Genomic DNA, 19,348 nt, shown 5'->3' with positions numbered 1-19,348 from the left:
AGAAAATTCCAGGAGGAGGGAGCAGCATGAAGTAAGAACCTAGATGTGAGAAGAGTGTAGCACCTGGAACATTGAGGGGGAAAGTAGGGTGTCTAGAGGCAAGGCCCAGAGGAGGTTACTAAGGAGGGGAGAGGATGCTGGGAGGTAAGCAGGAAGCAGAACACGCAGGGCCTCATTAGCCAATGCAGAGTGAAATCTAGGGCAGTTATGAGCTCTCGACTCAAGGCCTTTACAAATGTGCACACATAAAAAATGCAGAGGCATATAAAGCCACAGTGTGAGAGCTCGTGTTCCACCCTGAGGCTGCCTTTGGGACAAAGACAGACATGTCTCTTCCCAGGACCAGGTTTGCTCCCTTTCCCTCCATGCACCCCACATTGCTTCCCTCAAACTGGGGCCTTTAGACATATTCATGGACCTAATGCTTCTCGACAAGAGCCGTCCTTGGCTCAGCTTTTTATTTTGCTGCCAACATAAAACACATCAGGAGACTATTCCAGATCATCTGCTTGAGCCCCATTGGTGCATCAACATGTTTCATTTCCATCTTCTCCAGAAACACTTTATTTCTTCAACCTCATCGTAACACACTGCCAGAGTTGAAAGCGGGCGAATTTTTGACACAGTGCTGAGCCAAGGACGGACACAAGAAATTCAGAGGCCTGTCCAATGGCTTAAGTAAATCTGTGCTGGTAGGGACCAGGGGATGCTGGAGATTGGAGCTGGAGATTATGCAGACAAGCGGGGCTGATGGGGTGGTACCCCTTGGTCCTGCTCCCTAGGAAATAGCATCCCAGCATTGTCTTTCAGGATGTTTCTGTGGTATCTGGTGGGATGTTGGTGTTTTTCAGTCAAGAACTGGAAGTCGGAGCAGTGGGTGGAGCACAGGAGATCTCTCTGTTGGCTGGTTCCTCTGAAAACAATAAATAGCTTCTAGAGAGAAGGGAAGGCATCTGGGTTTTCATTTGGCTGCAGTTGGTAGCCGCTCACTCCACCCACGGACAACACAAAGGCGGGTGGGCTGAGGAAGCAGACGGCGGGCTCTGGGCCAGGCTCCGCAGTTTCTCCAGCCTGGAAAGAGAGGGCTCTGGGACACGTTTTAAAAGAAGAAAGATGTTTACAAACCAAAGAATCCCACTGTTGAGAATCTGCACAGACTTTGGTAAACATTGTGAACACCACCATGGTGTTATAGTAAGAGGAAGGTAGCTTTTTCCCCTGATTTATTTTGTTTTGATAAAATAATAAGCCCCAGCTGAGGCTGGGGCTTAGTGGAAGAGGGCTCCCCTGATACGTGTGAGGCACTGGATTCCATCCTCAGCACCACATAAACAAATAATTAAAAAGTTATTAAAAGTGATATATGATTCGTTTAGTCATTTTTAAATATACAACATATTCACATTGTTAGGTTGGTATCTTGTAGGTATTTTGTTTTTTTGCTACCAGGGATTGAATCCAGGGGCATTTAGCCACTGAGCCACATCCTCAGTCCTTTTTTATTTTTTATTTTGAGACAGGGTCTCACCAAGTTGCTTAAGGCCTCGGTAAGTTGCTGAGGCTGGCTTTGAACTTGTGATCCTCCTGCCTCAGCTTCCCAAGCTACTGGGGTTACAGGTGTGCATGCACCACTGCACCTGGCTCTTTTAAGTTTAAACTCGCTTTCCTTTAAAGCTAGTTTTTGTTTTCTGGTGAGTTTCTTTCTTCTCCCTGTGTCTGTATCCTTACCTGGAGGTGAGTCTGGGTTGGTTTGCAGTGGTGAAATCTAAAGCCTACACTGCCACTAAATTCTGATGCATTTCTTCAAATGACTTTCTACCCCAGAAATTAAAAACAAATAACTCATCCAATCCCAAAGGTGGAGCTGTCTGCTCCCAGACTCCCCGGCACCAGCATCAGGCCCTTCAACATGTGCCTGGAGATGGACCTTGGGGGGGGTGGCGGGATGAAAGACTTCTCTGGTGTACTAAATGTTCTCACAGTGTTCAGGTTGTTCAGCCTTCAGGAAAACACAGCTGGGTTCTGTCCAGGACATGGGTGGGGGAGGGTAATAATAGAACCAGTCTCATTGTGTTGTCAGGAGAGAATGAGGTCATGCCTGCAAAGTGGTTGGCACACATGGGATGATGAACTATTTTTATTCACATTACTGTACCCCAAAGAGGTAAATCATAAGCAAGCAGCCAGGTTTTCAGGAGGTTTTTTTTTTAATGCTTTAATTAATTAGTTATTTTAAGAGAATGTTTTAGACTCATGTGTCAATCTCCTACAAACTCCATATTCATGTTAGTTTGGACCTAGAATGTTCCGCAAAGGCCCAAGTATTAAAGGCTTTGCCACCAGCCTGTGTGGCTATGCTGATGTGGAGCATTTAAGAGATGGGCCTAGTGGAATATCCATTAGTTATTGGGAGTTTGGCCTTGAGGGGGGTATTAGACCCCAGCTCCTTCTTCACTCTGTCTTTCCTGGCTGCCAAGAGATGAGCACTTTCTTCTGACATGTGTTCCTGTCATCATGTGCTGCCTCACCACAGGCCCAAAGGTAAGGGGCCAACCACCCATGGATGGAAACCTCTGGAACTTTGAGCCCAAATAAACCTTTCCTCCTTAAAAGTATTTTTTTGTATTTTGTCCCAGTGATGGAAAACTGATTAACACTGTGACGCTAGAGCACTGATGGCTATTCATGCTAATGATCCTCAGGTAGTCCAAGATCCAGTGCATTCCCCACCTCTACCATTCTAGCCATTAAGAAGGGGGAAAATGTTTTCTGCTGTTATTTTAAAACAATGTTAAATAAACGAAACATTACATTTCTTGAGCATTCTGGTAAGTCTTGGTACTGTGGAAAGGTTGGCAAGAGGAGGTATAGTGGACCTCTTTCCACAGTAAATTCACTATGCCCTGTGTGAATGGGCCCAGGCTCCTTGGCCTCTGAACTCACTCTTCTGACTTGGCCATAATACATTCACTGTGACTGTAGGCTTGCCTATTAACAATTGTTTTTCTAACAAGGGTGGCAGAGGCTTGCTCCATTGTCTTCTGGCCCTCACTCCTTTTCTGGGGCCTATTTTTCCCAGAATATGTGGCTGTGGGCATTCAGCTGAGCAGAGCTGGGAGATCTTTTCCCCATATCACCCACTGAGAAGTGTCAAGGAGCTTACTTTACATGGTAGGATTAGAATGGCCATTACATAAGAAGGAAGGCCTGCTAAGATCTAGGAGCTTGCTGGGCCAGGGTGAAGCCACAGGGAGGCGGCCCCGTCTAAGGAGCTCCCCCTGTGTGAGAGCCAGTCTGAGAACAAAATCAGGCTGCACTCCCATGGGTATTATTTTTATTTACAAGCATAAAATGATATCCCAGATTTTTTTTTTAGACCTGAAAAAGAATTCCTGCTGGCCCTCCCTGTTGGAAATTCACGTTCTAAAAAAGGCGATATGATGTAGAAGTCACCTCCAGGTATTTAAAGTACACAGGAGCCATGCAGGATTACACATTTATAGAGCGTCGATTCTGCAGTTTTATAAGTGGTTGAACTTGTTTTGCTTTTATTATAGTTTTTCTTATTACAAAACAATACGTGCTCATTTGATTTAGAAATTTTCAAACTACAGAAAAGCAGAAAGAAGAAGGAAGCCACTAAAAATCCCAGACATACTTACTATGAGCTCTGTAGTGTAGAGTCTTCCAGATTTAACTTTACACATAAGGAAACACACAGTTATGATTAACTTTTCCCTAACATATCATGAATACTTTTTCTGCCTTGTGGCTGCAATACCAGAGTACATTTAACTAAATGTCTTGGGTCTTATGGGCTCTTGGATTCTGTCCCATTTTCTGCTGTCACATGCAGTAGTCCGGCTGGGCAAAATAACTGAGAGGTGACAAGCAACTTGAAGGTTGAAGCAGGAACTACTTTATTGCGAGTGAACTCAGCAGGAACTGAGAACTCAAAGTAGCGGGCACCCAAGGTAGCAGGAGCCCCTTCTCTGCCAGACCGCAGAGGTACATATACCCAACTAATTACACACAGCTTAACTTAATTGACATCATCTAGACACAGCAGTCAGTCACTAAGGAATCCTCATCATCATAATGGCTCTCTGGCGTTGGCTCACAAACCACTCCTCCTGGCATACTGCCAGGCGCCATCTTAACTTGGCCTCAACAATCACAGTTATTGCACAACTAACATCAAGGTAGCAATGTCCTGTTCCTATGGGTGGAATCTGGCCCCAGGCTACAAGTGTTTTATTCTAGGTGGCCTGATGGTATTTTCAGTTGGGTGAATCTCTGGCATGTCAGGTCTGATTCTGGTTTGTGCTTTCAAAGGGACATAGACTCTTCTCATTTTTTTCAGAATCTGGGAAGTATCTGAGGAGGAAGAGGAGTTTTCCCTTGGTAGAGAAGCCAGATGCACTGGACAGAAAGAAGGATAGCATCAGGTGGCTGGAAGACTGGGAGGAAATAGGGAGGGGAGCTCCCAGCAATGTGCTAAGAAGCCAGCCAGTGCCAAGGAACAGACTTGGAGAAATGAGAGAAGCTGGCAGGGCCAGAAGGACTCCACATATGTGGTCTCCTGTGAGAGAATGGAAGAGTGCCTAGTGTTACTTCTTTCCCAATACTACAGAAGAACTGGCATAAGTTGTTGTCGCAGAAAGGACTTCATTGCCTTTGCCATACATTAGCATAACTTGTCATTGGAACAGAAATATTGTAGTTACAGTGCAAGAGTTTGGAGAAGATTCTTGGATAGCACTCGAACGTGGAGATAGATGATAGATAATAGATCAAGAGGACAGATGATAGGTAGATGGTCAGTTAGATTTCAGCCTAGTTTCTGATATTGGACCTCTATTTGCTTTGAAGGTCCTTAGTTTGCGTATTTGGTTCTTCCTGAGTTCTCACACATATGTCTTTTTCTTTCTTTCTTTTTTTAAAAAAATTATGTAAACGGTGACAGCTTCAATGTGTTTTGCCCAGCTGTCTGTTTCCCAGGACTGTGCTCTGTTCATATGGCTCCACTCGCAGCATTCATGGAGTAGTTCTTTTCTGACACATTCTTAAATTGAGACTCAGAGTAAACACAGGCCCTCGACAAACACTTGAAACAGGGACCAGCAAATACCCACGGGTCTTCATCTCCCTTGGTTCTTGGCATAGTGCCTCACATGTGGTGGAAGCTTACCAATTGATGGTTGAAATGAATATTGAATAAGGAGGATGCATTACAAAATCTTTTCACCTGGCCCTTTACATTTTTGTTTTATGCCAATGTAGGGAACACAGAGTGGCCAAGGCAGAAAATCTAAGTTTAGATAGCTAAGTGGCCCGGGGAAAGTTATCTAAACTGAGCTTCCAATTCCCCTGTGGCTCCAGCACTTCCTGTATAACCTTGGGAAAGTTTCCTAAGCTGTCCTGCCTTGGTATGTTCCCTCCAACATGGGAATGACAGATAGCATTTCCCTCCCAGGGCTTCCTGAGGGTCAATTAAGTCAAAATGAGTAAAGAGCTTATGTCAATGTTTATATTAGGCTCAACTTAAGTTTTAGTTATTATTCTAATCGGTTTCATCATCACCAGCTGATAGGATTAAGAAAAAGTAACCTGCATCTTGGGAACTGTCACTTATATACTTGATTATTTTTGGGGGGGAGGGGGGTATCAGGGATTGAATTCAGGGGCACAGATCACTGAGCCACAGCCCCAGCCCTATTTTGTATTTTATTTAGAGACAGGGTCTCACTGAGTTGCTTAAGGCCTTGCTAAGTCGCAGAGGCTGGCTTAAAAACTCGAGATCCTCCTGCCTCAGCCTCCCAAGCGGCTGGGATTACAGCATGCACCACCATGTCCAACTGAATTCTTCTTTTTAATTTTTTTTTTAGTTATAGGCAGACACAATAACTTTATTTATTTTTATGTGGTGTTGAGGATAGAACCCAGTGCCTCACACATGGTAGGCAAGTGCTCTACCACTGAGCCACAATCCCAGCCCCTGTACTTGATTCTTAACAACTGGCTTTCCTCATTATTTGCTTCAATTAGTTACTGGATGATTAGGTAAAGATTTAATTAGAAAGTAGTTGGACTGAGGGTGAAGCTCAGTGGTAGAGTACCTGCCTAGCATCTGCATGGCCCTGGGTTTGATCCTGAGCACTCAAAAACAAACAGAAAATTGGGCATTATTTTGAAAACTGGGTTGATTTAATCAGATTACCCACGTTTTAGTTTGTCATGTGAAGATGTAGGTATGATTATAGTTAATTGTCTTTACAAGCAAGTTAGAGGCACCATCTCTCAATCAAAATTGCTTAGTTCATTTCATTTTGGTTGGATGGAAATCCATACCCTTTTTGTTTACAAACATTCATAACTTGTGTCTATACAGCACTAGATTAGATGCTTTGCCACTTCACGGCTGGGGACTTTGGACAAGTTACTTTTCTAAGTTTCTGTGTCCTCATTAGCAACTAGAAAAAAATAGTACCTCCACGCTAATGTGGTTGTGAGAGTTAAAAGGGACCATAATAATGATGACAATCTCTAAACTGTATGGAGTTTTGTGCCGAACACTGGGTAGTTACAAAACTTATTTGAAGAGCTTACACAATGCCCAGCACTCCATGTGTTATAGTTTGGATGTGAGGTATCCCCCAAAAGCTCACATGTGAGATAATGCAACAAAGTTCGGAGGAGAAGTGATTGGGTCATAGCCTCAACCTAATCAGCATATTGATCCTTGATGGGATTAACTGAGTGGTAACTGGAGGCAGGTGGGATGTGGCTGGAGAAAGTGGTTAATTGGGGGCGTGCCTATGGGGTATATATATTGTATCTAGAGAGTGAAGTCTCTCTGCTTCTTGATCACCATGATGTGAGCTGCTTCCCTCTGCCACACTCTTCCACCATGATGTTCAGCCTCACCTCGAGTCCTAAAGAAAGCAGGTGGCCTTCCATGGACTAAGACCTCTGAAACTGTGAGCCCTCAAATAAACTTTTCCTCCTCTAAAATCAGTTCACAGCAGCGAAAAAGCTGAGTAAAACACCAGGAATGATTGTTTTTACCACAAGTCTGAAGAGGTAGGTGTCGCCAGACTCTGGAGGTTGGGACCTCTAGCCTGGGAGTGTACAGGTCATGTGGAGTGGGATTTTGATTCTTTGCAGGCTACATCTAAAGTCCACCATCTTACAGTTTACATGGCCACTCCCTCTCACCATAGTCCAGCCAATCAGAACTTTCTTTGCTGTGCACTGATCTTCCTTATTTCTCCTCACAGGAGATGCCCTGCTTTTGGAATGCATGTCTCCTGTTTGCATGTGTTGAAATCCCTCCCTTGTCCCAAGTCCCTCTGGGCCTTGAAGCTTTTCCTGGTTATCATCCTTGGAATTCCCAGGGTACTTGCTACTGGGAATTGGAGAGTAGACAACTACTGCCTTCTTCCTCTCCGCTCCAGTGCCTCCCATTTAATTTGTGCTCATGAAGTATGGATGGTACTGATGAATAATTACCTTATAACTCAGAGTTCACCCCTGGCTCTTAGCTTGCAGCGTCTGGGGAGAGGATCCCACAATAGTTACCTGGTCACTGCCAAGGTGAGCAGCATAGTGGCCCTTAACCCTGGGAACTGCCAGCTCCTTCCTTTGTGCATCCTTTGGCCACCTCTAGAAAAGAGTAGGTCGGGCTGAATGCTGGAGCTTCAGCCCTTCACTGATGGGAACAAGAAGTGCTAACCCATTGGAGGAAACCTCCAATTCCCAACGAGTCTTAAATTTTGCACAAACGCTGTCCACATTCTGGCCTTGTCTGTCACTGAGCTCTCTGTAGGCAGGGCTAGAAGTGCTAGTGTGAAAAACAAAGCCAAGGTGAGCTGATGGGTGGGGATGTTTGAATTGCTCTAGTTAATGCCAGTTTTTCTAATCTTATTCCCCTTTTGTCAGGGCACCTCTTTTTCTTCACTCAGATTTATGTCCTTCACCTCTTCCACCCCTGCAGGTATTACTCAGTGGTGCAAAGAGAAAGCAAGGGTCTTTGGGATGAAGTGCTTCCTTACAAACAGTGGCTCTCTCAGGGCTCAGTTAATCCTTTTCTTCACTTTATGACAGATGCAGCACCCGGAGGCCTTAGGCCAACCCCTCGGGCTGCATGCTGCTTGGACTGTGCAAGACCATTAGTAGAAATGGACATTTTAAATCCAGGTACTTAAACTGTAATCCTGCTAAATAATTTGTTTCCTGTTTTAAATGGTTTGCACAGAAGAGGGGGTGGAAAAATGTAGAAATGTTTTCCAGTGCATTTCCTTCCTTCCGCCCCCAATCCTGCTAAAGATACAGCATGAGGGTTTCGTGGTGGCAGTAGGCTTATTCCCAGGTGTTAGGTTTTTATGTGCCTGTTTATTTTCCTGGTAGGAATGACCTCTTATACTGACTATCACTACAACAGGAACAAGTGCTTGGCCCAGAGAAGGTGTTCAGCAAATTCACTGATTACCTGTTGGTTTTGTATCCTGGTTCTGAGTTCTGTGGGGATATGACCTGATATCATGGTCCACATGGGGAGACCTCTACCTCCATTTTCTCTTCCCTTTGTCATTTTTTATCTGATGAAATCCAGATCCATCCTTAAAGCCAAAATTGATCTTCTGCTAGTTGTCTGTCATTCATTCTGCAAAATAAAATGTGTGTGTGTGTGTGTGTGTGTGAATATCTCATCTAGGCAACTGAGTCTGTCAGGCATCCATTTCTTGTCTTTCTCCTGTGATTTCCTTTATGATTCCCTTTCCTCAGTTTGTCCTCCCCTCTATTCACCTCTTCTTTTCCCAATGACCCCATAGTTTTTTTGTTTTTGTTTTTGTTTTGGTACCAGGGATTAAGCCCAGGGGTGCTCAACCACTGGGCCATATCCCCAGCCTTTTTTTTTTTTTTTTTTTAAATACATTTTAGTTAGGAACAGGATCTTACTAAGTTTCTTAGGGTTTCACTAAATTGCTAAGACTGGCTTTGAACTTGTGATCCTCCTTCATCAGCCTCCTGAGCTGCTGGGATTACAAGTATGGGCCATTGAGTTTTGTCCTCAATGTCTTCTACCCCTTTCTTCTTGAATGTGTTTATTCTTCTGGCTTCTGCTCTTATCTTTGGGTAAATGGACTCCCATAAATACAAATCATACTTAAATGACTCACATTTCATCTCAAATTCAAAATCTTCCATGGGGAATCTATTTATTTTACCAAATTTCCATTTACCTCCCAACAATTCTATTCCATTCCATTCTATTCTTTCTAACACAGAAATGCAAATCAAGTGGCCATCCCTGGTGCATCTTATACCTAGTCTGTCCTAAATCTCTCTCACCTTGGATTTGCTTACGTTCCAGCCCAGGCCCCAGTGTCTCGTATTTCTCTTTGCAGCAATGGTAGCAGTGTCCCAGGCCCTCCCTGTTCTTCCTTACCCTCCCACTCTGCCCCCACCTTGGCTATTGTGGTCTCATCATTTCCTACTTCCCAAACTGGATGGGAGGGTCCCCGCTGTTTGGTGGTTGAACTCTGCAACTGTCTGGCTCTTCTCAACAGTAGGCCCGTGGCTCCCAACCCACTGCTCTGTCTCACTCTGTAACGGATGAAACTCCCAAGTCATTATTGGGTTTCTTCTACCCACCACCCACGAGGGCCTCTGTACTGAATGCAGAAGACCCTGATGTGGCTGGAGGTTTCCTGAGCAGTTTGCTCGGTGTGCCTCAGTCCCCTTGCTGTCCACCCTCCTTCCCCTACCTTTCAAAGTCTAGTTTGTCTCACCTCCTCCTCAAAGCTACCATCAACCTCTTCAACCCACAGTGAGCAGCCCCTTTAGAAATTGTCATTCTTTTTGCTTTTTTAAAAAAATATTAGTTGTCAATGGATATTTATTTATTTATTTATGCAGTGCTGAGGATCAAACCCAGGGCCTCACACATGCCAGGCAAGTGTTCTACCACTGAGCCAAAACCTCAGCCCCAATTCTGTCATTCTTGTTCTGAGGACCTCTTTAGTTATTCTTGGATCTTTTTGTATTGATTGGTTTTAACTCCCTAACCAGACTGGAATCTCCTGATTTTTTTTTTTTTTTTTTTTTAACTTGCTGTGCTAATTCTCCCCAGTGTTGAGTGTGTGTTGTTTGTCATTGCTATGGTCGTATTCACAATAACTACTCTCAATCTTCAATTTTATGTGTAATTACAAATAATTAGGATAATACACCTACCCAGGCATTGTATGAAGTGCTTGATGTGTATTTGCTTATCTAATGAGTGCATATTCAGTAACTTAGGAAGAATTGCTCAGTTGGTCACCAGCTGTGGTATCTCGGGGAAATCATTTCTGAGACTGAGTTTCCTCTTGTGCACCGTTGTTAACTTTCCATTACTGTAAAACACTTAAAAAGAGAAAAGGCTTATTTTGGCTTGCAGTTTTGAAGGATCCAGTTCATGATTGATTGGCCCTACTGCTTTGGGCCTATGATGTCACATTATGGTGGGAGCACACGGTGGAGCAAAGTTACTCTCCTCATGGCCAGGAAGTGGAAGAAGAGGAAGAGGAAGGAGCTAGGGTACCACTATCCCTACAAGGGCATGTCCACAGTGACTGGAAGACCTCCCATTAGGCCTCATCAAGTAAATAAAGGCTGTACCACCTCCCTGGGCTGGCAACCAAGCCTTTAACTTATGGGCCTTAGGGAACAGATCCAAACTATAGCACTTGCAAATAGAGAACTGCTTTTCAAGTTCTTTCCATTTCCGACTCTGTGGTTTAATTACAATTCACTCGTATTTAGGGAATCCTCACTGTACACTCTGCACAGATTTGTCACTTTACTCTGCACAGAAATGGCTCAGTCCCTTCCCTTACTACCATCTGGATAATAACAGGAAGCCACGGGTATCTGAGTGGTAGAGAACAAGGGACCCAATGACTTCATTAGGAGAAAGTGGGGAGATTCCTGAGAGTCTATTGTAATTAGAAGCTTCCTGAGGGAGGAGAGATTTCCGTTCCCTTTAAAGGAGGCAGTTGATAAAGTGGGAGTACAGAGACGCCTCTTGGCAGGACAGTTGAGCACAACAAGCTATTCAGCAGTGAACTAGAACAGGGTTGTGGTTAGGCCCAAGTAGCCTTTTGCATGTGCTAAATTTAAAGTGATGACTGACCATATTGCTGTAAGATAAAACGAGAATCTCGACTCTACCAGAAAGGTATGTGGCTCTCAGAGGAGTGGAAACGTTTGGATATTTGAGAAGAATCCTCAGATTTAAACCATTTATTTTGGCATCCCCATGTGCTGAGACTCATTCAAGATAAGACAGTATTCACTGCAAGGACGATACATCTGGATTCCTGTCACAGTATAATAGAATTGATTACCATTACAATTGGTCGGTACTAGTGTTTGATAATAACAAATATGTCTCTCTTGGTTTCAAAAAGGATTGGGGGGGGTTGCAAAATATATTTGCCTGGCAATAAAGTGAAAATATAAGAGAAAGAGAGAAAATAAAAATAGAAGTAATAGAGTGAGACCAGAGAAAAAGCCCAAAGGTCCAATGACATTAAATATTTTACCAGAGCTGGGCTGCCAACCTGGGGCTCAGCTTGCTAGAAGCCAATTCTTTTTTTTTTTCCCTAAAGAAAAGGGTTTTGCTGCTGGTGGTGGTAGTGGTAGTTTTAGTTTTAATTTTAGATTTTTTTCTTAATATGATGATGTAGCATCTCTAAGATTCCAAGCTTATAGTCAGAGGCTTATCCTTTTTTTTTGTTGTTGTTCTTTTTAGATATACCTGACAGTTGAATGTATTGTGACATATTATACATCCAGGGAGTATAACTTACTCTAATTAGGATCCCATTCTTGTGGTTATACATGATGTGGGGTTTCACTGGTGGTGTATTCATATATGAACATAGGAAAATTATGTCTGATTCATTCTACTATAGAGACTTCTCCTTATTAATGAAGAGGATTTTGTATTTTGGATAATGCTCTTGTGCTTTCATTCATGTTGTTTGCTTTTAAAAGAACTCATTAGAAACCATGGCTAAAAGCAAAACACCAGCCTGAGGCTTTTTGGCTCAGCTTCTGAGGTCACGCTGCTAACAGACCCATCAGCTTGCTTAAGAAAACCCCAGTTCTGAGGCCAAAGAGAATTTCCTCTCCTTGGAAAACACAATTGTCATTTATTATTTCCTTTTAGGAAAGGCCTTTCTCTCTGCTTTCCCCACGCCCCATTTCCCTCCAAACACACTCTGATTGCTTGGTGCCATCTGAGAGTGCCTGAAGTCACTGGGTGTTTAAATCAGAGAGCAATAGAGCAGAAGAGTGGTTATCTGGAGGGTCCCTGGCCTGGCTCTGACCTGCCTGGGTCCCTGTCTCTCTTGTACTCATAGTGTGAAGCAGCATGAGCGCTACAGCCAGCTGACCCTGGTCAACTCCACAACGGCTGACACGGGTGAATTCAGCTGCTGGGGGCAGCTCTGCAATGGCTACATCTGCAGGAGGGATGAGGCCAAAACAGGTTCCACCTACATCTTTTTTACAGGTAACATGTTTAGTACATTTAATGGAACTCTTCAAACTTCTGCTTTTTGCCCAGAACTAGAGGTTTCCACTGCATGCTGAATAGCCAATAATGACAGTAACAGCCCTCCTTGTTTAAATTCTGGGTTAAAGGCTTTATATCAATTACTTCAAGTAAGTCCTTACAACAACCCTTCAGGGTAAGTACAAATATCATTTCCATTTTTAAAATGTTTAGGGGGGAAAGTGGAGGTCTAGAGAGATTAAATAAAATCCTCAAGATCACACAGCAAGGAAGTGGGGGTACCAGGATATGAACATAGAACTGTCTGATTCCAGGGGTCTCTACCTGCAATGTTCAATATGGTACCCACTATGCACATTGTGTCCACTTAAATGTAATTGATAGTACTAATTAAAACCCAGTAAAATTTAAAACTCATTTTCTCAGTCACACTTGACACATTCCAGTGCTCATCTGCAACATGTAGCTGGTGGCTATGGTACTGGAAAGAAGGCATAGACAGGGAACATTTCTATCACCACAGAAAGTTCTGTTGGATGGCACTGCTTTGACTTTATCACCCTAACCTCAGAACCTATGAGGACCCCCTCTGCGACCCCCATAGTCACAGGATGCTTTGCTAAAGACCTCCTCACAATTATTCTTATGAGTACATGAGCTAATGTTTCAGAGGCAGGATTCTCAATGGGTGTGGTCCTTGTGGCTCTAGTCCCTGTCCCTGAACCTAAGCAGGGTGACTGCAAGCATGCAGATACTGTGCCAAATATGGTGTGCAAGTTGAAGCTTGCACTTTGACAGACGGGTGTTGCACAGTGGTCCCCTCTTCCTCCTAAGAGTTCTCTAAGCTCTGAAGTTGGTGGGGGGGGGGGATGAAATTCTCCAACAAGGTTCAGAGGTCAAGAATCTTACACATTCCACATCCTGTTACTTGTAGTTCAGATAAAGCCAGAATCTTTTCTTGGCGTCCAAGAAGGGATTTTCATGAGATTTGTCTACATCCTCAGTTCATCTGTCTTTCAGACCTAGAGTGACTTATGCCGAGGACCCAAATGACCTATGCCTTGGCCCTTAATTAATGCTTTAGTAACATCTCATGGGTTTTCCCCTTTCTTCCCAAATAGCTTGTCCTCTCTGACAAGAAGTAACATTAGCAGGGGGGTATATTACAATTCATTTCTATGACATCCGAGGAAATGAATAAAATCTAATTTTTAAATTGTTTTAGAAATATGATAATGCTAATGCTGAGATTCAAAAAAGCAAGTGACTTGTCCAGTGTTTCGTGACTTTTGATGGCTGAGTAAAGAGTCAAATCTTGTTCTTCTGACATAGGACCCATGTGATTACTGCTTGGACTCTTTAAAGAACAAGGGCAAGATGGTAGATAGACTGATAGACAGATACTAGCTAGCATAACTTGCATTGTCGGGAGAATTGCTAATATTTGTATACAGGCAATACCTTTGGGTCTTCATGTTGGTCTACTACATAAAATTGCCCATGTGTCCTTTGTGTTATTCCACACTACAAATCAACAGTGGAAAAGGCAACCAATGAAGATATAAGTAAGAGCCTATTCCAGACAAGGAGGACACCATCTTTCAAATAGCAGAATGAAGACTCTTTGTTGAGATTAGCTCTGCTTGTCATGTTTTCCAAAGTATTGCTCCAGGTTTTGAACTGTAGGTTTCACTTGAATAGAATGTCCCACTAGGTTTATGGGCTCTCTTTGAATTTTTTTTTTAAATAGTTTTAGTAGTAGATGGACACAATACCTTTATTATTTATTTATTTTTATGTGGTGCTGAGGATTGAACCCAGTGCCTCACACTGAGCCATAGCCCCAGCCCCTCTCTTTGAATTTTTTAGGTCTTCACTGAAGTCTTTTTGTGAACCAAAGGAGGACAAAACGATTGATTTCAAGAAACCTGGGTCAAAACAGGATGTTATCAAATGCATTGTATAATTTTTGAATTCCTTAACACTAAGCTAAGAGTCCTGTTGGATTTTGGGAATAGTTTGGCAATTTGTCTTTTCAAGCATGGCTGTGTTTGAAAAAACCAAAATGGGCCATTCCAGAAGCTGAGGTTCCTGCCGCTGGCTCTGTCAGAGCATATGCTTCTCAGCTACCCGTGCAGAGAAATGTCTGCTGTTCGTGTTTGTTTCCTAAAGTTTGTTTGAAAATATTTTGAAGCGTCTTTCTGGGGGCTGACTGTTAATTTGTGCAGTGTTTGATGAAGCAACTGCCACATATATTTCCTCTTTGGTCTTTGTCCAGGAGGCTCTCAAAAGGGTTTTCTTCTCTCTTCCACTTTTTATAGAAGCATAACATACATAAAGAAAAACATTCAAATCCTAAGTATACAGCTCAATAAGTTGTCCCCAAGGAACAGGCAGACATAGCCACTGCCCAGACAGATCAAGGAGGAGAACATTACCAGCAGGAGGGCTTTCTGTAGTGAAAGACTTGGGCAATAATTTTCATATGTAGGAAAAACCACATTAATAAGTACTGTGCTAAATATTGAGTTGGCTATAATTTGGATTTTAGTTTATAGACTATTAATTTTTCAGAAATATAAAATCCCACGTGTTTAGTTTTTCAAAATAAGGTTATACAAGCAGATGCAAACACATATGCATGGGATATATATAGTCTGTAATTTTTCAAAGGAACTTCAACACAATTGTTTTTTTGTTTGCGTGTTATGTATGTGGTGCTGCTCATCAAACTCAGGGCCTTGTGCATGCTGACAAGTTCCTTACCTCTGAGCTATATCCTGAGCCCTGCAAATATATTTTAAAACAACTGGTAGGGTCACTTATTTCAAAGCACCTATTATAGTATGAGAAATAAGACAGTTTTTGTTTTCTGAAAATTGGATTGTTCCCTCATTCCATAGGCTTTGCTCATACTCTACAAACCCTTTAAAAAAAAGTTGTCTCTACAATCTTACAATCAAATAATCCTGGTATTATTGCTAACAACATGTCTTTAATATTAAAAGAAAAATTGTGGTACTGGGGATTGAACCCAGAAGTCCTCCGCCACTGACTTATACCGCCCAAGCCTTTTTTACTTTATTTTGAGACTGGATCTCATTAAGTTGAATTTGATATCATCCTGCCTCAGCCTGAGGCCCTGGGGTTATGGGCATGCGCCACCCTGCCCAGCTAGGGTGTCTTTAATAGTATTGACTCTAGGGTCTTCTTTTTACAAAGGGTTGTTGAAGCACAGATAGATTAAGTAACACAACCAAGGCCAAAAAAGAAAGAAAAGCTGGTTTATCATAAAATAGCACAAACTGCCTGGTCTGGTTGGTATATAGCCTTGCAGTGGTAGAGACTCTTGAAGCTATGCGACACTCTTATAACCTTAGAGACAGGAGCAAAGACCTCCATGCTAGTATCTTGGTTCTCCAAACCACAGAACGCTTGGCCCTTGAAGACTCTTGATGTTGCTTCCAGGAATCCTGTGCCCAACTTAAAACATTATACAGTGTTGACACAGAAGCTCGCAGAGGAGAAAACCGAGAATGAGTACTTGTTTCAGGAACACTGTAAGAACCCAGGAAACAATTCAGCAAGTGTTGTGGTGAGATCAGCCTGAACATTTCTTTTAGAAATCCTTATAATATTCTTTCACAGAATGATCCAGAAAACAAAGGATTTCATGTGTTGTGCCAAATGAATCAAGCAACATTCATACCCTCAATAAAACAAAACGAAAGCCCAACTCAGAGTCCCTTAGCTGTCCTGGGGACAGTATGGCTAAGCCAGTCCTCGTTTCTCCCATTTCTGTAAGATAAAAATGCCACCATCTTTGGCTTAAAGAGCCTGGAGAGTGCAGTTCACTTCAGAAGAAAAAGGGGGAGTCCAAGAGGTTGGCTGAAGGTCTCAGCCCAATGATGGCCCAGCAGAGGCCAGACCTGGGACTAGCAGGTTCCTCCTGCATCCCCACCCCATTCCCACGCACTAACCTTGGCAGGGAGTAGGTCCTCTGGGCTGAAAGTGAAGACAGGGTCAGGACACCAGTTCTGTCACTATGCTGGGACTCCCAGAGGAACTCTGATATGCTAAGAAATGCTGATGATGGACAGTTAGTTACTGACTGTGGGTTCTGGGGCTAATTTCTCCAGACAGAAGCAGCAGCAGATTGTTCCAAAGTACAAAACTTCTCAAACTTCTCTTAAGGAAAATAGTCTTCTTCCCTGCTTTCTTAGTGTGGTGATCCATGGATCTGATTGAGACTTGAACTAACAGGTTTTTTTTTTTGTTTTTTTGGTACTGGGGATTGAACTCAGGGGTGCTCAACCACTGAGCCACATCCCTAGCCTTTTTTTTTTTTTTTTTTAAATTTAAAGATAGGATCTCACTGAGTTGCTTAGGGCCTCGGTAAGTTGCTGAGGCTCACTTTGAACTATCAATCTTCCTGCCTCAGCCTCCTGAGTCACTGGGATTACAGACTCATAGGGTTTTAACATTTCTTTTGAGGAGATATGTTAGTCAGCTTTCCATCATTAGAACAAAACATCTGAGATAATTAACTTATAGAGAGGAAAGGTTTATTTTGGTTCATACTTTTGGAGGTTCTAGTTCATGAAAAATTGGCCCAAGTCTTTGGGCCTGTTGCCAGATGTCCCAGAGAAAGCCTACTGGAGAGCAAAACCGCTCATGGTCAGGAACCAAGACAGGAAGAGACTAGGCTCCCACAATTCCCTTTGAGTACAGGGCCCCAGGGATCTAAAGACCTCCCACTAGGCCCTACTTCCTAAGTGTTTGGCCACTTCCCAATAGCGCCACCCGGGGGACCAAGCCTTTAACACATGGACCTTTAGGGAACATTCACCATCTAAACTATGGTAGGAAGTACTTTTCCTCCAAAAAGTGAAAAGTACAGAGGATCCATCCATTTCTACTCATAAGGACCCAGTGTTTTGAGTGATTGCCCCCCTCTCGTCTTTGTGCGGGAGTGTGAGGATCCCTAAGGTGCTCTTTCCCCTGGGTCAATGAGCCTGTGTATTCCCCTTCACAGAGAAAGGAGAGCTCTTTGTACCTTCTCCCAGTTACTTTGATGTCGTCTACCTGAACCCAGACAGACAGGCTGTGGTTCCTTGTCGAGTGACTGTGCTGTCAGCCAAAGTCACTCTCCACAGGGAGTTCCCCGCCAAGGAAATCCCAGCCAATGGAACCGACATCATTTATGACATGAAGAGAGGCTTTGTGTATCTGCAACCTCATTCTGACCACCAGGGGGTGGTCTACTGCAAGGCGGAGGCCGGGGGCAAGTCTCAGATCTCCATCAAGTACCAACTGCTCTACGTAGAGGGTAAGTCTGTTACCCCATAGGGCCTAGATTTTAGTCATTTCTGGATGGTCCACTATAGGTACTGCAGTTCCCTCTTATGGGTGGAAATAAGGAAGCACAAAATGCTGTCCTAGGTTCCTTCATTACAACACCACTTCTCGAATGTTCTACATCCTTGCCCTCTGATCCAACCAAATTCTTTGGCTCTGGTACTGCCTGTGCATTTGACCAGCAAGTCTGCTCTATCTCCAACCTCCCCTTAGAACATCCTCTAGGTTCCTTTAACTAAAATCTGCTGTCTCCCAGGAGCACCATCTACTCCCCACCTCGAGGATGACATCCCTCTTGTGCCCATTCCCACATCCTGACCATCATTCTCTCAACCTGTTAGGAACCTCTTCTCCTCTGCAGTGGAGGAACCTCCTCGAGGTTCCACCAGCGTTCTCATCTCTTCCTGTCGCTGTTTGCCATTGAATTTTAAAGATTACGTCAGTGTCCACTTGGAACCCACTGGCCTGTTCATTATTATGTCAACAGGCACAACTGGTCTCCATATCAGAGTCCAAACCTAAACTCCAACCATAGGCTCATACCTTCCCAGGTTGACCCAGTGACTCCTTCTGCAGGGACCCTCCCCTCTCCACTACCCCCAGCATCATCCCATCCTCCCCACCCCAGCTGACTTGGATTCCAGGGCTTTCTCTGCAATACTCTGCTGCCACTTTGAACTCCTTCCACTCTGTACTCTCCTCTCACGGGTCCAGGAAACACACCTTCTAGCTGAGGGTGGAAAAGTGTGCCTTTTCTACCTGCCCATACCCAGAGAGCTGAAGGCTGATGGGAAAATCCCACAGGTGGACAGCAGGTGTGGCTATGAATTCTGGGTCTCTAGTCTTTGCTGCCTGGCAGTTTCTGCATTTCTCCTGTCTCTTCAAATGTGTACTGCAAACCTGAAGTCCTCACAATTCTGCCCACTTCATTTGCTTCCAGTTGGCCTCAGTCCTTCGTCCTGACAGAATTGAACCAAGATCAAATCTCTCCATTAAAAATGGATTTTTTTTTTTTTGGAAATGGGACATTTTGAGGGGGGAGTTTCAACTCAGTGCATCATACATGAAATGCCTTTTTCCATAGTAACTTCCATCAATTCTGCTGTGTTCAGACTCACTTTCCTAAGGGTAGTGAGATCCATTGGTGTTAGCTAAGTCAAATTTCTCATCCAGCAGACACTTTGGGTTAGTAAGTCAGCCTTAGTCTAGTTTTTAAGACTGTTCATTTAATATTTTAACTCCATATTTACTCCCAAACCTGCTCCTGTTCTCCCCTTTAGCAAGCCTAGCTGCTTGGAGAGGGAGTAGTTGACCTTCATTCCGTCCCCTTCCCACTTTGGTGCCAGCCTGGGGGGAGGAGAGAGACTGGAGCCCAGAGGTGGTGGTAGTAAATGCTGACCTGGCTTCTCGTCTATGAACCCA

The 19,348-nt window shown here is 43.6% G+C and overlaps 1 protein-coding gene across 1 annotated transcript in view; it reads left to right on the top strand.

Annotated features, from left to right (window-relative positions):
• The window catches only part of Pdgfrl (platelet derived growth factor receptor like), a 45,952-nt gene that overhangs the window by 22,081 nt on the left and 4,523 nt on the right, over positions 1-19,348 (top strand). Inside the window, exons 3-4 of the mRNA XM_076853753.1 lie at positions 12,414-12,565; positions 17,604-17,897. Of these exons, the coding sequence (XP_076709868.1) occupies positions 12,414-12,565; positions 17,604-17,897 (446 nt within the window). The remainder of the gene's footprint in view (positions 1-12,413; positions 12,566-17,603; positions 17,898-19,348) is intronic.

This window comes from Callospermophilus lateralis, chromosome 4 (assembly GCF_048772815.1).
Source record: "Callospermophilus lateralis isolate mCalLat2 chromosome 4, mCalLat2.hap1, whole genome shotgun sequence".
Classification (NCBI taxonomy): domain Eukaryota; kingdom Metazoa; phylum Chordata; class Mammalia; order Rodentia; family Sciuridae; genus Callospermophilus; species Callospermophilus lateralis.
This window is presented reverse-complemented; position numbering and strand designations above follow the sequence as displayed.